At 50.7% G+C, this 19,522-nt stretch overlaps 1 protein-coding gene across 1 annotated transcript in view; it reads left to right on the top strand.

Moving 5' to 3' along the window:
* TTC28 (tetratricopeptide repeat domain 28) overlaps nucleotides 1-19,522 on the top strand; it is a 44,297-nt gene that overhangs the window by 19,068 nt on the left and 5,707 nt on the right. The window contains 13 exon segments of the mRNA XM_009071191.1: nucleotides 1,123-2,464; nucleotides 2,821-3,344; nucleotides 4,757-4,866; nucleotides 5,084-5,213; nucleotides 5,623-5,841; nucleotides 7,823-7,988; nucleotides 10,689-10,792; nucleotides 10,795-10,816; nucleotides 15,240-15,384; nucleotides 15,702-15,881; nucleotides 16,921-17,641; nucleotides 18,219-18,343; nucleotides 19,418-19,520. Coding sequence (XP_009069439.1) covers nucleotides 1,123-2,464; nucleotides 2,821-3,344; nucleotides 4,757-4,866; nucleotides 5,084-5,213; nucleotides 5,623-5,841; nucleotides 7,823-7,988; nucleotides 10,689-10,792; nucleotides 10,795-10,816; nucleotides 15,240-15,384; nucleotides 15,702-15,881; nucleotides 16,921-17,641; nucleotides 18,219-18,343; nucleotides 19,418-19,520 — 3,891 coding nt within the window.

Genomic DNA, 19,522 nt, shown 5'->3' with positions numbered 1-19,522 from the left:
CTGAGACAGTCTATTACTGTTGTTTAAAATGCATCCATTCCCAATTAAAAAGTCAAGTCTTAATTGTCCCTTTCATCTAATCCACATGCAAAACAAAACCTCATCAAAATAACCATGCTGACAGGCAAAAGAAAATGTATCTAAATGTGTGTTTCCAGGCCAGAATGTTAGAGTTGGCCTCTTTGCTGAAGCAAGACATCTCCTGTTTGCATTTCCCTGATGTGATGGAAAGCACCCTAAGAGCACAGTCCAGAGCTGACCAGGGCTCTGCGAGGACACACACTGTGCTCTGGGCCTCACTGAGCAGGAGGTGCTGGACTGAGGGTGAGGCACAGGCTGTCAGCCCTTCACAACAAGGACATGTGGAGTTCAACCAGAAGTCTCAGGTTGTGAACCTCTGCAAAGCAGATGGTGTTTGCAAACACCCAAGGTCCATGTGGAGCCTCTACAGCTCTAGAGGGTTCCTGTTGTGATGGAGAGAGGACACTTCACATTATTAATGGAACACAGTTTAGAGTCTCTTGGTGCTGCCTCTTTGCAGTTCCAAGAGAACTTCTGTACCTGTCTACCTGTGCTCACCATGTTGCCCAAAGATGCCAGGTATTTTCTCTTGAAGCTTTTGCAAATAGCATCTAAAAACATCTGCAGAGCCTCTTTCAGTGGCTCCTGCACCTCCAGGCCTGTCCATGAGGGTTTGCAAGGTGTCCATGAGGGTTTGCAAGGTAGCCACGAGCAGAGTTTCATTGAGGTATAGGTAGAATCATCAGCAGATTCAGAGCTCTTGTTCCTGTGTCCCCTAACAAGAGCGAGATGATTCGACTGAAACGGAAAAGCAGCTGCACATGGTGTCTGCTCAGTGTGTCAGCTCTGAGCTCTGGAGCCACCAGGTATCCCTGATGGAAAAAACCAGCAATTTTATAAGGCCAGACTGTCCTGTTGTTGTGGGGAATGTGTGTAGCATAAAACCTTCCCTGGGGTTTGCCTGTCAGAGGCGAGAGGCAGTTTGTTTGGAAGGGCCGTGCCAGGGCCACGTGGGGCTGGTGCCATGGGGCAGGGACGGGGCTGCAAGGAAGGGCCAAGCTGCAGGGAGTGTTTGCTGAGCTCATTTCTGCTGTTTTGCAGGGATCATTCACCAGATGAAAGGTGACTACGACACTGCTCTGCGGCTGCACAAGACCCACCTGTCCATAGCGCAGGAGCTGAGCGACTACGCGGCGCAGGGCAGAGCCTACGGCAACATGGGCAACGCTTACAACGCCCTGGGCATGTTCGACCAGGCTGTCAAGTACCATCGGCAGGAGCTGCAGATCTCCATGGAGGTTAACGACCGTGCGTCTCAGGCATCCACTCACGGCAACCTGGCGGTTGCCTATCAAGCTCTGGGGGCCCATGACCGTGCTCTGCAGCACTACCAAAACCACCTGAACATTGCGCGGGAGCTGCGGGACATCCAGAGCGAGGCACGGGCCCTCAGCAACCTGGGCAACTTCCACTGCTCGCGCGGCGAGTACGTGCAGGCAGCCCCGTACTACGAGCAGTACCTGCGCCTGTCCCCGGAGCTGCAGGACATGGAAGGGGAGGGGAAGGTTTGCCACAACCTTGGCTATGCCCATTACTGCCTGGGGAACTACGAGGAAGCTGTTAAGTACTATGAGCAGGATCTTGCTTTGGCAAAGGATCTTCATGACAAGCTGAGCCAAGCCAAAGCCTATTGCAACCTGGGCCTGGCCTTCAAAGCCTTGATGGACTTCAGCAAAGCAGAGGAGTGTCAAAAGTACCTGTTGTCCCTGGCACAGTCTCTGAACAATTCCCAGGCCAAATTCCGAGCTCTGGGGAACTTGGGGGATATTTTTGTCTGTAAAAAAGACGTACTTGGTGCAATAAAATTTTACGAGCAGCAGTTGAGCTTAGCCCATCATGTTAAAGACAGGAGACTGGAAGCCACTGCCTATGCAGCCTTGGGCTCTGCATACAGGATGGTACAGAAGTGTGACAAGGCTTTAGGTTACCACACGCAGGAGCTGGAGGTGTACCAGGAGCTGGGGGATATGCCGGGTGAGTGCAGAGCACATGGGCACCTTGCAGCCGTGTACATGTCACTTGGGAAGTACACCATGGCCTTCAAGTGCTACGAGGAACAGCTGGAGCTGGGACAGAAGCTGAAGGATCCCAGCATCGAAGCCCAAGTGTATGGTAACATGGGCATTACCAAGATGAACATGAATGTCATGGAGGAAGCAATTGGCTACTTTGAACAGCAGCTGGCCATGCTGCAGCAGCTCAGCGGGAACGAGTCCGTGTTAGACCGGGGCCGAGCCTATGGGAACCTGGGAGATTGTTACGAGGCTCTGGGAGATTTTGAGGAGGCTATAAAGTATTATGAACAGTACCTGTCTGTGGCTCAAAGCTTGAACCGTATGCAAGATCAGGCAAAGGCCTACCGAGGCTTGGGCAGTGGGCACAGGTAAGGAGCTGCATGTGGTTCTAATGCCAGTGAAGTGCAAGTACAGATGGATGTGGTGTGTTACTGATGGAGTGTGTTTGGTGGCCATTGCACACGTGCACGGGACTTAGAGAGTCCTCTGGGTGCTGAGGACTGTGCTGCCAGCTCAGATAATGAAGCTGATGTTGCTCTGCCCTGAGAGGAGAAGTTCATGGGGCAGTAGGAGGAGAAAGTTGATTTGAAGGTGCTGGGGATGTCTCCTGGGGGGGAGCATTTGTCTCTGTCTGAAAGGTTTGAGCTGTCCTCTGGGGGAAATGACAAAACATCTCTCAAGGAAATACTGGCAAAACAAGTGCTGCCGTTTTCTTCCCACCTAGGGCTATGGGAAGTTTGCAGCAGGCTCTGGTGTGCTTTGAGAAGAGGCTCGTAGTGGCACATGAGCTGGGGGAGGCATTTAACAAAGCCCAGGCCTACGGGGAGCTGGGCAGCCTGCACAGCCAGCTGGGGAACTACGAGCAAGCCATCTCCTGCCTGGAGCGGCAGCTGAACATCGCTCGGGAGATGAAGGACCGAGCCCTGGAGAGCGACGCTGCCTGTGGCCTTGGCGGGGTCTACCAGCAGATGGGCGAGTACGAGACAGCCCTGCAGTACCACCAGCTGGACCTGCAGATTGCTGAGGAGACCAACAACCCTGCGGGCCAGGGCCGTGCCTACGGCAACCTGGGCCTGACCTACGAGTCCTTGGGCACCTACGAGCGGGCAGTGGTTTACCAGGAGCAGCACCTCAGCATTGCAGCACAAATGAACGACCTTGTAGCCAAAACAGTGTCTTACAGCAGCCTGGGGAGGACTCATCACGCTTTACAGAACTACTCTCAGGCTGTGATGTACCTGCAGGAAGGTAAGAGTTACATGACAGAGCACACAGCGGTAGGGCTGAAGGGGTGGAAGGGAGACCTGAAGAGGTGGAGAGGTGAGGTACTGTGAGTGTGGCGCTAAGAGGATGTGTTTGACAGTGGCCTTTGATGCAGAAGCTCTTGCAGACATCCACAGTTACTGCTAAGCCTCCACGTGAGTAGCTCTCTCCAGGAGGCTGTTATGGTCAGCACACCATCTCAGGTGGAGTCCTCCTGGTGTCCTGTAGACAAAGTGTGTTCTGTGCCTTCCTGGAGGCATCTCAGCTGCCTCAGAGCATGAATCCAGACTGTACCTGGCAAAGTCTCTTCGTAAAGCTTGTTTGTGTCTGAGCTTAGAAGGTGTAAACCTTCCCTATAAACAGCATTGCTTGCCAGGAACTGGCTCTGGGAAAATCACAGGGGTTATGACGGATCTCTCTGATCCTGAGAGGTCTCAAACTGATGTATGCCTTGCTGGTAGCCACCTGACTTTTCCTTCCATGTTCACTTGGGATTGAGACCAGGTGGGTGAGTGTCCTCTAAACTGTGAATGAAAAGAAGTGATGTTGGATGTGGAGGTGAGGGAGGTTCAGCCTGAGGTGTCCAGAAGCCTCTGCTGCTGCTGAGTGCCAGGTCAGTGCTGGGAGCTGTGCTGCTGCAAGGGGCTCCAGCACACAGGGAGCAGCTGATCAAGGTGTGGGGTCTGATGGAGCAGATGAGCAGTGTAGCTGGAGTGCATGAAGCTGAAATCTGAAGGATTAATGACATCAGTTAGTCTGTTTTTCCTGAAACTGACCTTGGCAGGATTCCAGTGTGCTGTTGGAAGGGGAGAAATGAAACACAGCTCCTTCTCCTGGTGTGCCACAGAAATCCTGCAAAGTCTGTGACTGCTAGGTGCTTCTGAGCTGTGTGGTGGCTGCCAGAGGACACCTGAGTGCCTCAGAGCTGTCCCTGTTGTCAGCAGGGCCCATGGAGGTGAGAGGTTTGGAGCGTGATGGAAGCAGGGAGAACACAGAAGGTGCTGCTGGAAGTGAAACGAGCTCCAGGTCGTTGAGGGCAGCACCCTGTCCTCTGCTCTGGCTCAGTGCATAAACCATGTGGAGTCTGCCAGAAGGCTGCGAGAGCTGATGGGAAACGAGGCAGTCATGTGTCAGGAGGTGTCTTTTCTGGCAGTGTTTGGCAGCTGAGTGGGATTTTGTTGGCCTCTGTGGCTTTTAGGGTTTAAAAGTTGAACTTCCTGATAGGAGCTCACAGAGTTTATCTCAGGGAACAGCACCTTACCCTTGCTTAGGGAGGTCTGGGCCCACAGAAATGTCTCTGTGGCTGTCTCGAGTCCTGCAGGACCGAGGCCACAGCCTGTCAGGCTGCCACAGCCACTTCTCCCCTCTGGCACTCTCTCACTCCAACTCCTTTTCAGGACTGAGGCTGGCAGAGCAGCTGGGACGCAGAGAAGATGAAGCCAAAATCCGTCACGGCCTTGGCCTCTCCCTCTGGGCAAGTGGGAACCTGGAGGAGTCCCAGCACCAGGTATACCATGGTCTGCCCTGTGCTGGGGACCTTGTGTCCTTCGAGCCCTTTGGGTCATTCCTGTCCTCAGGGAAGGAAACGTCTGGTGTGTCCTGGGGAGGGTCTGAGCCAGACCTCCCCTGCTTGAGGAGATGCTGGCCCTGGATCCTCCTGCTTTCCCAGCCAGTGCTTTGTGCTGTGTCTGTAAGGAAGTCACTGTGGCTGTTTTCCCTCCCAGCTGTACAGGGCCTCGGCACTGTTTGAAACCATCCGGCACGAGGTGCAGCTGAGCACAGATTACAAACTGTCACTCTTCGACCTGCAGACATCCTCCTATCAGGCCCTGCAGCGAGTGCTTGTCAGTCTGGGTAAGAGATGCCTTCAGATGCTGAGGCTGAACTCCAAGCTCATGCCAAGAGTTCAGCTGGAGTTGAGAGGAGGCCGTTCGGTCCTTCGCTCCTCAGCTGTCTGACACAGCACAGCATTTCTGTGGAAGGACAGCAGTATGGGGGTCTGGCTGTGGGTTTTGGGCACCTTCAGTTCTTCTTCCTTCCCTCCTCCATCTATTTGCCTTTCTGTGTCTCATTGCTCTGGACACTGTGTTATTGCCTGCAGCTGAGGTTGGTCTGCAGTGCTGTATTCCAGTGCTCTGTTGGGAAATCAGTGACCCTGTTTCCCTGGGTCTGAGCTGGGGTTGGGATAGCAGCTGTCCCTGTCCCTGCACACAGCTGTGGACCACAGCGGTGTCAGGTCTGAGAGATGGCTCTGTCTTTCCAGGTCACCATGATGAGGCATTGGCAGTGGCAGAGCGAGGACGAACGAGGGCATTTGCTGACCTGCTCGTGGAACGTCAGACTGGGCAGCAGGACTCAGATCCCTATTCTCCAGTGACCATCGACCAGGTCCTGGAGACTGTGAATGGCCAGAGGGGACTTGTTCTCTACTACTCACTGGCTGCAGGTTATCTGTACAGCTGGCTGCTGGCTCCTGGGGCAGGTGAGCTCCTACTTGGGCATGAGAGCCTGGGAACAGGCCTTACAAAGGGAGAGCTGTACCATTTGTAGCTAGGACCAGAGTGAATGTAGGAGGAAATCATATTTCCATCTAGTACCTTAGAGCTGAGTAGTCTGAAAATTACAGCATGGCCACAGCAATAATGACACAGAAGTGCTTATTCAGGGCTTTGATGTTCACCTGGAGATGGAAATGTTTCACGTGTTTAATATTTCCATTTTTCAACCTCCAATCTGTATATATTTCCCACGGGGCAGAGCAGAGCAGTAATGAGATTCCAAGTATGTTGGCTCTGTGAATCTTCTGTGCATAAGAATCCCTACTTTAATTACATTTCTGTGCTTTATCCTTCCAAAAGCTTTTGACTTTCATTCACTGAAGTCGATTGCAGAAAACAGAAGGGCATCCCCACTTCCTGATATGCCATTGAACCGCCTGATCCTCACATGAATGTGCAAACACTTATCACAGAGGAGCAAGGAGGATTAATTTGAAGAGGATTGCTTTTTGCAGACAGCTGTTGTTCATTATCTAATAAAGCGATGACTGGAAATTTTGACGAGTTCTTTCTGGATATAATTTAATAATTGCAGCCCTTCACCGTGACAAAGCTAAAGAGATAAAAAGCACTATTTAGATTGCATGAAAAATGCTTTGGGAAGGGAAGCAAACACACATGTCTGACTTAGATGGGGTGACAGTGTTTGGAAGAGATGCTTTTTTGGGGATATTTTGCAGTGTTGCATGCCTGAGTGTAGGATTGAGTTGTCCTGCTGTGCATCCAGTCACTAATTGGCTCTTCAGGTCTGTAGTTTGCACAGTAAAATGCCAGTAATTCTATAGTACTACTATCAAGCTGAACTTCTAAAATTACCTGGGTCAAGTGTAGGGTTTGCCACTAGGCTGCATGATCAGTTTCCTCCTCGCCCAAACTGTGTCTTGTAGAAAAAGAGTTGCAATCCTCAAGTCTGTGGGTTTGTGACTGCCTCCTTGCATGTTCTGTCAGGTGATGGGAAGGAGAGGGGCTGTGGTGCTTCAGAGGTTCTGCTCAAGAGGCTTTTCTGGGAGCTCATCAGTAGTGACTCCAGCCCAGCCAGGGTGACCTCTTCTTGTTCGCTGACAGACAGAGCAGCTTCAGGGACAGCCCAGGGTCATTGTCCCACTGGAGTGGAACCCTCAGAGCCTCTTGGCTGATGCTGTGTTTGCTGCTGTTGCTGCAGGAACAGTTGCTTTATTCTTTGTTCCTCTGCTCTTCCTAACTGGTTTAATTATTGATGCTGCCAAGGCATCCAAAGGAACCTTGTACTGTTGATCACAGGCTGCAAAATTAATTACATCAGGAAGGATACACCAGTCTGAGGGGAGGAAGGTTTTTTCTGCAGTAATAGTTGAATTCTTAACAAAACAGTGAGTGGCCTTTATCTGGTTTACCCATTGTGCAGTGCTATCTTTTAATAATTTACCCTGCTTTAATCCATCTTCTTTTTACAGAATGTATTTTCATGCATATGAGTGAAATGAGAAATCTGTGTGTGATGTGAGCAGGTTCTGCTGTAGTAATAACACTCTTGTTCAGCATTTGAGCCTTGTGTCAGTTAATGTGGTCAGAGACTGTTAATGGGTATTTTTCATGTGCATCTATTGAAATGTGAATTACTCTGGTAGAGGCTTGTGGGGAAGATCTGGTTTATAATTTATATCAGTGCTGCAATAACAAAGGCATTCTGAGCATCTCGTAAAAGCTCTGCTCTGCCTTTGTACCTTTGAGCCATCAGCTGCAAAGTACAAGCCCAGATTTTAAAAGCAAGGCTGGAAATGCTGGAGAAGCTCCATGAAGATCTGGCACAGAACACTTTGCCCCAGTTGGGTTGGCAGTGCCAAATGCCTGGGGCTGTGCTGTCTCCTTAGGCAGCTGCTGGCAGCACTGTTCCAGAAATAACCTCCTGGTTCTGGTGCCTTGCAGGAATTCTGAAGTTCCATGAGTATTACCTGGGTGACAGCCTGACAGAAAATGCTGGGGACTTCCATGAAGCCAACAGTGTGACCCTGCAGACGCTGACCAACTCTGCGCTGGAGCAGCACATCTGCAGCGTGCGGGAGGCCCTGGGAGTGGATTCCTACTACACCAGGTGAGTCAGGCTGAGGGTCTGACATCCCCCTGAGTTTGTCACAGTTTTGGGTGAGCTGCTTGGCTAAGAGGCAGAGTAGGGGCAAATTTTCACTGCAGCAAGGCAAAAAAGACTTTGTTTTTGTATCCGTGTCTATTTTCCTTCCAAGCAACTCTGTGTATGTGCAGAGAGGGTCTGGACCCATAGGTTTTGGTGGTGAATCCACAGACTGGGTGAGAAGGCAGGTGCTGTGTCTGTCTGCATATGGGCAGATTTCATCCTGCTTACAGTTTCCAGTGCAATTTATTCTCTTTCAATGGTTTGAAAAACTGCAAATACTGTAGGAATTCCAGCCCCCTCCCCCCCAATATGTTCCCTTGTGGCCATGGCTGAGTAAATAATTTAGAGTGGATTAATTTGTCTGATGAATGTCAGCAAAGAGGGAGGAATCTTACTGCAATCCATTACTCAGATAGGTCCCACAACTCTTTTCTCATTTTTTTATCCTATGGATTTATCACAAGTCAGGGCTTTTTTTGCTTATTTATACTCAATTTCATGATCTCTCGTGGTGTTTGGTTTGATTTATTGATTAGATGAGTACAAAAATAGTTTCTATGCTGACATTTCCAAGTGGTTTTTCTCTCAATGCTCCTCCCTGAAGAGCAGAGTTGGGGGTGTCCCTGTCCTCGTGTGTCCCTTGGGAATGACATGCACAGGCCAAGGGATGTGGCAGCAGTTCACCTCATTTATAAGTGAACCCTTGGCTCAGGTGGGTTAGTAACACACTGCTGTGTGCAGGCCTAGTTCACTACAGCTGCAAAGGGAGCATAAATGCATGTGTGGCTGATTTCTGACCCAGCCCCCAGACCTGGAGGAGTGGAGGCATTGGCTCTTGGAGGTTATACCATGTTTTAGTCTTCTTTTAAACTGTTCTGTGTTTTTCTGCAGCACTGAGATTTATGAGAGAAGCAGTTCTGTGGTTTAGAGATGACATCCATCTCCACATGTTGGTTGTTGAGTCTTACCTGGCAGACATGCAGATACACAACCAAAACCTGCAGTTGGGCCTCATGTAGCAGCTTTGCAGATAGTTTTCAGTTCCATTAACTGTTTGTCACCATGGATTCTCCTCCTGGCAAAGGAAGTCCTTCAGTCTTTGGGCTCTGGGATGAGTTTTGAATGTACTGAGATGTCAGCTTCCTCCTCACTTTGTGGTGGTGGTAGGGGTATGTTTTTGGTTAAGGATTCTGAGTTTAATGCTTGTCTCCAAGATCCTTGGTCTGGTGTGGTATGATCATAGGCAGAAGCTCTTTCCCCACTTCAAAATTATGTGCTGGGAGTTAGGCTGTTCCGTGTGGGTGAACATCATGTTCTGCTTTGAAGCTTTTTCCCCACACGGATTGAGAGCTTCACCCCATCCCTACTGACAGCCACTGTGCTCCAGCCCCATAGTCACAGCCCCTGACACCCCCAGAGCCCCCAGAGCCCTTGGCTGCAGTCCTGGCCCCTGCACTCTGCCCAGCAGTGGAGGACAGCAGAGAGTGACTATGTACAGCACAGGTGGGAAAACCTGTGCCTGACTGCCCAGCCCCTGGCGTGCTGGAGTGCCCTGCAGCTGAGTGCTCTGGGGTTCAGGTTGAAAGGTTGCTGCTGTGAGCAGGGTTAGAGGTACTGCTGTGTCTCCAGAGCACGTGTTCCCCCTTTCTGGAGAGGAAAAGTGCACAGGGGATGTCTCAGCAGATCTTCGCTGTGGGGTTCAGTTCCACGCTGTAGCCTTCACATTCTGCTAGAAAGGATTCCTTTCAGCTGGCCTAATTAAGCCAAAAAGTAATGCATTCTTGCAAAAAAAAAAAAGTGTGAGGGATTTTAAAGCCTGCTTGAACTTGTGTCGGGGCAGCCTCCGCTCTCTTTGGGGAGAGCATGTGACCTGCTCTCTTGGGTTCATGAACTCAAGATTTTTGCCTCTTTAAGGAGCTGTAAATACCCACTGTGAGTGTTACTCCAAACTGTGCCAGGACTCAGAGCTGAGCATGCCTGTGGCTGGAGGATGAATGTGCAGGGGGCAGCTGTTGACAACCTTTTCCTTTCCCTTTTTTTAGAGAAAATGCTAACAGCAATTGGATGGAAAGTCTGCACTGAGAAAATTTAAATATTAATGTGAGGATATGGGAAGTTTAGAGCTGTTGGGCTGTTTCTCTGTGTTGCTGCTGCACTTGTGGCACTGATAGAACAAATTATTCTGTGCTTTGCATCTTTGTACAATAGGAGTAGCAACACAGCTCACTCTGCTGTCACACTGTGCCAGTGAAGGAAGCATGTGGAGCTTGGAGTTATTGTGGAAGTCTGAAAAGGATGTGCTCACACGTGTTCTTAGGCAAATCAAGGGCTAAGTTGGTGTTTCCTGCAGACTCAGCTTTTCAGGGTTGTGCTCCAGCTTTAGAAGTCCCTAACTGCAGTGCATGGAATTAGGTCCTGCACTTCCATCCACGTATGCCACTCGTTAAACCTTGAAGAATGCCTGGAAGAGAAGGAGATGGGACTGGTGCTCTCTTGTGTGCCTGACAGAAGGAGGTGATTCAAGCCAGGGAAAATTTGGTGTTAGCATTTGGTTGAGGTTGTGTTTGAAAGACGTTCTCTCTCAAACTGGCCAAGCATTTCTCATCAAGCTGTTGTTCTGTCTCACATCAGTAACCCCTTCATCTGCTGTTCCCCCTGCAGAGCCTGTGCCAGCAGTGAGACAGAGAGTGAAGCTGGGGATATCATGGACCAGCAGTTTGAGGAGATGAATAACAAGCTGAACTCAATGACTGATCCAACTGGCTTCGCAGGAACAACCTGTTGAACAGGTGAGAATGCAGCACTGCGGTGGGGCTCAGCAAGCAGCAGATGTCTTGGTGACAAGCTTCTCTCCAAACTGCAGGTTTAGGTGCAACCCATACCAGTGCTCGAGGGGAGAGCCAGTAAGGACTTGTCCCAGTTCTAACTGGTGACTGTCCAGAGGGACAGCCATGCCAAATTTGCCCTTCTCCTGGCCAAGTGCTGGTTTTGACTCTCTGAGCACTCACAGTGGAGCTCTGTTTTGTCCCTGCTGTGTGTGAGGTGTGGGGCTTGGAGCTCTCTCCTGCACACTTGTTATGGAAATACTTGTTTCTGTTGAGCTCAAATGTTGTACCAATTAGCTGGGAATAAGCTGCGTTTCCAGAGTTACAGGGCTGTGCTAGCTTCAGAGCCTCCACTCATTTTCTGCCTCTTACAACTTGTTCAGATCTCAGCCTTTCACATGACTGTGCTGATTAGGGCTTAGGGCAACCATTCAGAATGAAAATTGGAGACAGAATTTTTCCAGTGTGGAGAGGAGCTGCGTGATGCAACCCAGGGTTTCTGGCTGGATCTGTGCTGCATTGTGGATTGTGAGCACAGGATACCTCAGGCCTTTCTCAGCTGGAAAAGCAAATGCTCTCAGCCTGCAGCATTATGAGCCACCACTGGAGCTTGTGAGCTGTCACAGCATCCCCGTGGAACTGGGAGCTGCCTGCTGGCACCAGTGACTGGCCTGGTTTTCTTTCCAGAATCCACATATATATCTGTTCAAGCTGCTGCACTGAGGAGGGGCTACGAGTACTTGCTAGTTTCGGATCACACAAGCAGATCCCCAGAATTGCTGAGATGTTTTGCTAGTTCATCAGGCTTAGGAGGATAGGAGAATGCCCCTCTGATGACAGGGGAAAATAGCTCTAACAAGGAGCTGTGAGCTCTTGGACTCTGATTGAGCAGCAGAATGCAATGGTTAGCTAGAGCACACGCTGGGGTCTTGCAGCTCCAGACTCCCCACCCAAACAACCGTGGCTGTTCTGCCAGCTGTGCTGGAGTGTGTTCATGGAGCTGTGGGGCAGTGCTGAGTGGATTATTTGCTGCTGTGGTGCTTCAGAGGATGGTAAAAGTGTGACTCGTGAGCAAGTGAAGGTGTGATGTCTGTTTGCTTTGGCTTCTGCACTGCAGGGGATGGAGGGAAGCAGGGCTGAGAGCTAGGAAGGAGAGCTTGTCTTCCCTACTGCCAAGGCAGGCCCTGCACCCCTGGCCTGGGGCCTGAATGCGTGTTCACATCTTGTGCTTGGATGCTGGAGATCCCAGGGGAGTTTGCATGGCTTGGGGCCAGTTCAGGCTCCTTCATGCACAGGAATTACATGCTGTTAAGGTGCCACATTAGAAAATGATGAGGCCCTGGAGATGCTGGGAGTGTTTGGAGCCATCCAGTTTCCATGCCTGGTGACAAATGGGTGACTGAAGAGAAGCCCTGGATTTGGGACAGGTCCTTTCTGGCTGCTGTCATCGCTGTCATCACATAACCTGGTGTTTAAGCAGGGAATAGTATGATTGATTGGTAGTTCTGCATAGAAAAGCCAGTGTGGGATGTTGGCAGTTCACTTGAGGAACTTGTGAGAAGAAATGGCCTTTGGAGGAGAAGGAAGCACTGAAGGCACACTGCAGTGATCTCAGTACTAAGGATGCCACTAATACAGGCACCAAGATAGTCCCAGTGGCTCGTGTCTTATTGCAGCTTCTGTTTTCTTTGCTCCTTGGGGTGGGGTGGTCAGGGTCATTGAAGCCTGTTACTGCCCTCAGGGGCCTGACAACTTGCCTTGGAGAACCATGGAGATGACTCTGTCTGGAGCAGAGGGATGGGTTGTACTGGCTGCCCTGGCAGATGGGACAGCAGTGGCTGGGGAGTCCCTCTCTGCCAGCCACAGTGCAGTGCTGCAGCTGCTGACATGCAGACCACCCCGGCAGAGAGTGCTGGGTGGGCTGTGGGTTTGTGCAACCACTGCTGGGCTCTGGAGATAATTGCAGATCCTTGAAAGCTTCCACAGGGAGCTCATATCTGACTGTCTTCTGGAGCTTCCCACAGCTTGGTACTGTGGCTCTGGCAAAGCCCCTGAATGTGGATTGGGGGCTGCATCTCTGGGAAGTCTCTTTGGGAAGGGCCTGATGGATATGCAGAGTCCTGAGGCTGTCAGACCACTGCAGCACCAGGTCTGACTCCCAGCCCTCCCAGTGGCTGTGCTTGGCCGTGAGGAGTGTTTGACCTGTCCAGAGTCCTAATGAGTGCCAAGGCAGGAGCAGCTCCATGCTGGTTCTGGGATGAACCCCTCCTTCCTGCCCAGGCCCAGACACATTCTCAGCAGGCAGAGCCAGTGGTGGTGAGCCAGGTCAGTCTGACCCAAGGGCTGCACAGCACAGGTTTCTCCCTGTTCTCTGATGCTTTGCTTTGTTCCTGTGTCTCTAGAACAAAGGGTGGGAGCAGAGCTCAGGCGATACACACCAGCAGCCCTGGCTGTTTGTGCTGTTCCTCTGCTTGCTGCAGGCCAGGCTGCCTGTACAAAGGGTTATAAATCAGCAGCACTGCAGAGTCTGAGCAGAGGCTTCCAAACGAGAGATTTCACTATTCAGACATCAGGGGACCCTGTGCATTGCAAGAGCACGATAGAAATCATCAGCACAGCATCCCAAAGCCTCTGCAGAAAGGGGTGTTTGGTCAACAGAGTCCAAAGTCTCCCTCTGGTCTCCACCTGGACTCAGGTGCCTGACAAGCCACTTGGGAGAGCCTTTTGTTGGCTGCTTTGAGAGGAAAGGACTGTCTGTCCTCCCCTGTGGATTTGTTCACTCTTTGCATACACACACACACACACACACACACACACAGACAGGAGATGTGAGAGACTGACAGTGCTGCCTTGATTTTGTTGTAATAAAAAGCAATCTGAGTGGTGTAGGAATAAATCTAGAGCTGCCAGGCTGGGAAACCAAGATGTAGGAGGGCTGTGCATAACCAAAGCTCTGTTGTGGGGCCAGCGAGTGCCGCCTGCTGGCAACCAGCCACCTGGGGAGGGCAGGGCCCAGGGTCTGTGCCTGAACGTGTGTGTATGGATCTGCTGTGGCCATATACATCGGCCTATGTATGGATAGATATGCCTATAGCAATACACAATCAGCTCTTTGTGTATCTCATTGATTAACGTCAAGCTGAGTTTTCTTTTGATTTCCCTGATGTGCAAATACTTTCTGCTTGGATTTTTTTTTTCTGTGTCGATAGGCAAAAACTCATCCAGGCAAAGAGGTAAAGATAAGGTACAGAGACAAGGCAGTTCTTCAGCATAAAAGTTCTTAAAGAAAGGACGTTGAGACCAGTGTCCTCATCGAGCGTGTGAGTTTGGCCAGGAATCAGGGAACCAGAGCTGCTTCCCTGTTGTGTGGATTGGCAAAGGCACACAGCCTTGGAAGGTGTCCGAGAGGAGAAACAGCTTCATAGAGACCAAGGAGGGAGGGAGGCTCTCTCTGTTCAGAGTGTCAGACGTGATCTGGACTGGGATTTCATGGAACCCTACTTTGAATGCATTTGGCACCTTGAGGACAGTGGAGCATGTGTTGCCTCATGGGTGGCCTTTTATGTTTGAGATTGTGTTCATTGGTGCACAGCTCCAGTGGTGACTCTGGTTACACTTTAGACCTTGCACTGCCATTGCTATTCCATGTCCTTTTTCCCTCCCCACCTTTCCCTTGAGACCCACCTGCTAAAACTTTCTGGAAAGTTACCCTTTCCACATATAAAATGGTTGTTCATGGTCCCAAGCCAAGGATAACGTTTCTGGGGAGCACAGCTGCTGGATTAGTGAGCCCAGAATGGGGCAACATCATTTCCTCAGCAGGGCAGTAACTTGTGGCTGCTGATGCCAGGAAAGCACGTGCAGAGCTCTGTGGGGATGTCAGGAGTGAGTGCCAGCTCAGCTCTCACCGCTGATGCTGTGAACCTGTTCAGAGCAGTGGCAGAAGTGCAGGCAGAATCTTGATGTCTTGTTGTTTGCCTGTTGTCATATTTCCTTTGGTGCCACACTAGGTCAGTTGATGCAAAACCCAAGTGCAGATCCTCCTGTAGCTGTGGTCAGTGGTCAGTGGGTCTCACGCCTGCCTGCACACAGCTGCTACACACACGTGTGCAGGAGCAACTGGGAACAGCACTTCAGGCAACGGAGTGTGGAGAGAAACTCCATGGCAATGTCATGTGCTGTCTGCAGCTGGTTCATCCTGCCATTAATGTCACTGTTCACTGAGGTGTGAAGCTGAATGGGAGAACAAAGCCCTTCCATGAAGAGTCTTACAGAGCAGAGTCCCTTGGACAACAGGGCCTGGCTCATGTCACTGTTGGAAGGCAGGACAGCCCACAGTGGAGCTTGGATTCCTGCAGCTAACCTCTCCCTTGGCTTTTGTCCACAGGAGCTGTCAGAGCATGACCAGCCTGTTCAGCAGTACCATGTCTCCTGTTAAGGATGGAACATCATCACTTCCGAGGAGGCAGAGTTCCTTCACCAAACCCCCACTCCGTGCACTCTACGACTTACTCATAGGACCCATGGAAGGAGTAAGCCCTGTTGACTAATCTCTCTGCTTCACCTCTCTATCCAAAAGTTGCTTTCTGTTTAGACCTCTTGTGACTCTGGGTTGGTGACAGTGTCAGGTGTCTGGAAGCACAGGCCATGGACACAATCTGTCTGCAGATTGTTTGCTCTTCAGAGGAAATGGCTGTTTTGAAATTCAGTATCAGAAAGAATATTCTCTGACAAAGGTTGAGGTGATGATAATACCTGGGGTCAAACTGGAGCCTGGTGCTTGGGAAGTGCAGGCAGGGGCACTGGTGGAGTGAAAGTGCCAGACTGATTCTCTCTCCCTTCTTCTCAGGGTTTGATGCATTCCAGTGGGCCCGTTGGCCGCCACCGCCAGCTGATCCTGGTTCTGGAGGGAGAACTGTACCTCATTCCTTTTGCTCTGCTGAAGGGCAGTTCCTCCAACGAGTACCTCTACGAGCGCTTCAGCCTCATTGCAGTGCCGTCCATCCAGTCGCTGAACCCCAGCTCCAAGGTCTGACATTGCTAATGAAACCTGTCTCACAGAGCCTCTCCTCTGGGGCAGGTTCTGGTACGTGCTGGGGAAGCAGCAGTTCTGTCCTGCTGTGCCTCACACAAGGACAGAGACCACAAACAGGCCACCCTGCCGAGGCACTCCCGGGTCTGAGGAGCACCCTGAGCACCACAGCTCTGAAGTAGGTTCTGATGTAGTTCCTGCAGCACAGAATCACAGCCCCAGGCATGCCAGGAAGGACAAGGGGATTGAATCATGTGGATATCCTCTTCTAAAGGATTGCATGTTCTGGGTGTGGAACTACATGGCAGACTGCAGAGATGTAGGTGTCTGTGATCTGTGCTGAGCTTCTTTGCCAAGCTGTCCTGTCACATTGCTGGTATGTTCACCTCCATTTTAGCATTCCAAGTGGGGGAGGCCACTAATGTCTCAGGACACTGAAGCTATGAGGCAAAGCAAAGAACAGGTGAATCCTGCAGAAGTATCTTCATGCTGAGGTCTCTAAGGCTCAGGTCTCTGGGAGAATGCCCCAAGTCACACCTGCTCTTGCTGGGCAGTGTTTTGCTGTACATCTTGTCTTGCCCTGGGTTAAACACAGTTGGTGGAACAGCAAAAGGTTGTGAACTCTTTGTCAGCACTAGTGCTGTTCCATCCAGTATCAGCTGCAAGCAGCACTGATCCTGGAAATAGGAGTGCAAGGAACCACTTAGTGAGTGATTCCAGTGAGTGCTCCTGTAAGGTGGGAAGCTTCGTTACTCTTTTAGCTCTGCTGCAGCCCTCAGAGGGACTGGGCTAGGTCTGTTGCTTTCTATTCTTACCTATCTGTCCACCCAAGATGTGGGGAGAGAAATCCTGGCTGGACTCAGCTGGAAGTGTTCCTTGGAATAGTTAAACAAAAGAAACTAAAGAAACATGAAGTCTTCCTGTAATTATGACCACCAGACTTCTGTTTAGAGCCAAAGGGACAGGATATTTTATTACCAGCCCCATAAAACTCATATATTTGAACCCCATTTTCTCTTTCTCTTTCTCTGTGTAGTCCCATGTGAGGAAGAATACTCCTGCTTACTCCAATTCTACCTCAATGGCAGCTGTCATAGGAAATCCCAAGCTCCCTTCAGCAGTTATGGACAGGTGGCTGTGGGGACCTATGCCCTCTGCAGAAGAGGAAGCATATATGGTATCTGAGTTACTTGGCTGCCAGCCCTTAGTTGGCAGTGCATCAACAAAAGAGAGGGTCATGAGTGCCCTGACTCAGGCAGAATGTGTCCACTTTGCAACCCACGTCTCCTGGAAACTGGCTGCTCTGGTCCTGACACCCAACACGGACAGCAATCCAGCCAACAGCAAGAGTTCTTTTGGGAACCCCTACACAATCCCAGAATCTCTTCGGATGCAGGACGACGCCAGTGATGTGGAGAGCATCTCGGACTGTCCTCCTCTCCAGGAGTTCCTGCTCACGGCCGCTGATGTCCTGGATCTGCGCCTTCCTGTCAAGCTGGTGGTTCTTGGCTCTTACCAGGAGTCCAACAGCAAAGTCACTGCTGATGGAGTTATTGGCTTGACAAGAGCATTCCTGGCTGCTGGGGCTCAGTGTGTCCTCGTGTCACTCTGGCCCATTCCTGTGGCTGCTTCCAAAATGTTTGTGCATGCCTTCTATTCCTCTCTCTTAAACGGGATGAAAGCCAGTGCAGCCCTTGGAGAAGCGATGAAGACTGTGCAGAGCAGCAAGCAGTTCTCCCATCCAGCCAACTGGGCAGGTAGGAAGAGTCTTCTTGTGGACAAACCAGGCAGAGTTTCTAGGGAGATGCCAAACTGTTGGAGCTAAGCAGGGAGCAGTGTGTGGCTGAAGGTCACTGCCATGGAACACATTGGCATTTCACTGTGTGCAGTGGGTGGGTATGAAGTGAGAGGTGAAGTGTGTTTCATGACTGAAAAGAAATAAAGTGCAATACAACAACACATTTTCTACGTCTGAAATCTCCATGCTCCAAGTTCTGGGTGTGCTGTTGGCATTGGTTGATTTCCACAGCTGCAGGGGAGACCTGGAGCATACCTGGACAAGTTTAGCTGCAACCCAGTGGTTTTCTGCTTGCTTGAACAGGAGGACATTGTTGATTTAATAGCAAAGGACAGTAAGAAGCGTGTAGGAGCTTTCTGGAAGTTCAGTGTGTGGAACTGGGCAGGGAATGGGCAGCTGCTCTGGGAAAAGAACATCCCTGTCTGGGGTGCAGTGAACCATCATTCACTAGTCTGAGGGCAGAGGATATCTGTGTCTGGTTGGAACATTTTCCTTAATACCAGGAGACTGACTGTCTCTTATTCTGAACCTTGCAGGCTTCATGCTTATTGGGAGTGATATGAAGCTGAACAGCCCTTCTTCACTGGTGGGACAGGCCCTGACTGAGATCCTGCAGCACCCTGAAAGGGCCCGGGATGCTCTGCGTGTCCTGCTCCATCTGGTAAGGGAAAGGAAGCACTGCCACAGCCCCAGGCACCAGGAGGGATACCACAGCCCACCTTGTCCTGAGACACCCTCTCCTGTGGGCATGGGACTGCAAACCATGAGTGGAAGAGCAGCAGCCTGATGTGCAGCCACTCCCACTTGAAAATACATGTATACACACATGTAGACACACACACACACCCTTCAGCCCATCTGCCCTGCCATGAGGTTGCCTCTTGTGAAACTAGGTCAGTGTGGAAAGACTGGGACACCTAACAAAGTGTCCAGACCAAAAAGAGGCAAAAAAAGCGAAATCTTACATTGTATTATGACAAAATCCTCCCCAGACCCATCTGGTTTGCATTAGCTGTTGAAGTGGGTTTAAGAAAGAGATAATCATTGGGGTTAATTGTTTGTACAAGGAAATAGCTATGGACATGGCAGTCATGGAAACGCAGAGCACAGTCACTGCTGTCTCTGCATATTTGGAAGATAAGAGGCACTTCTGTCCCCATCTGTGCTACCAGCCTGTCCTGGGGAGCAGTGGGACCGGAGCCAGCTGCCAGGTGGCTGGAATGATCACTCCTGACTTTCAGCACTTCTTTCCAGTGAGTCTTCTGTGGTCCCATAGGAGTGTGAAGTGTCCATAGAATGATGGAAACCTGTGACTGTTGCTGGGCCTCCCAGTTTCTGGGCTTTGGGGATGCTTAGCTCTTGTTTGCCATGCAGCTGCAGACTCTTGTCTGGTGATAAGCAGTCTGGGGCCTGAACTGAGTCATCTTTTGGGGAGAAATGCAGCTGCCAGGGTTACAGGAAACTATCCCAAACAAACTGGTACTTCGTTCTCTGTGGCATTGCTGTTCCCAGCATCCAGAGAATATTTGACACTCATCACTGTGATGTTGCAGCTGTGAATGCTGAGTTATTGGAGTCTGTTTTCAAGGCACTAACATTCTCCTGTGTGACATATGCCAGGATCAGCCCTGGATTTGCTGTCTCAGCCTGCTCCTCCAGCCTCTCCTCTGTGCAAGAAGAGGTGCTCAGTGACAATGTCCTGTACAATAACCTGATGGTGCCTTTCCCCCACCAGGTGGAGAAATCTTTGCAGCGAATCCAGAATGGGCAGCACAACTCCATGTACACTTCCCAGCAGAGCGTGGAGAATAAAGTTGGTGGCATTCCAGGCTGGCAGGCT

The sequence above is a fragment of the Acanthisitta chloris genome, unplaced genomic scaffold (genome assembly GCF_000695815.1).
Source record: "Acanthisitta chloris isolate BGI_N310 unplaced genomic scaffold, ASM69581v1 scaffold2163, whole genome shotgun sequence".
Lineage (NCBI taxonomy): Eukaryota > Metazoa > Chordata > Aves > Passeriformes > Acanthisittidae > Acanthisitta > Acanthisitta chloris.
This window is presented reverse-complemented; position numbering and strand designations above follow the sequence as displayed.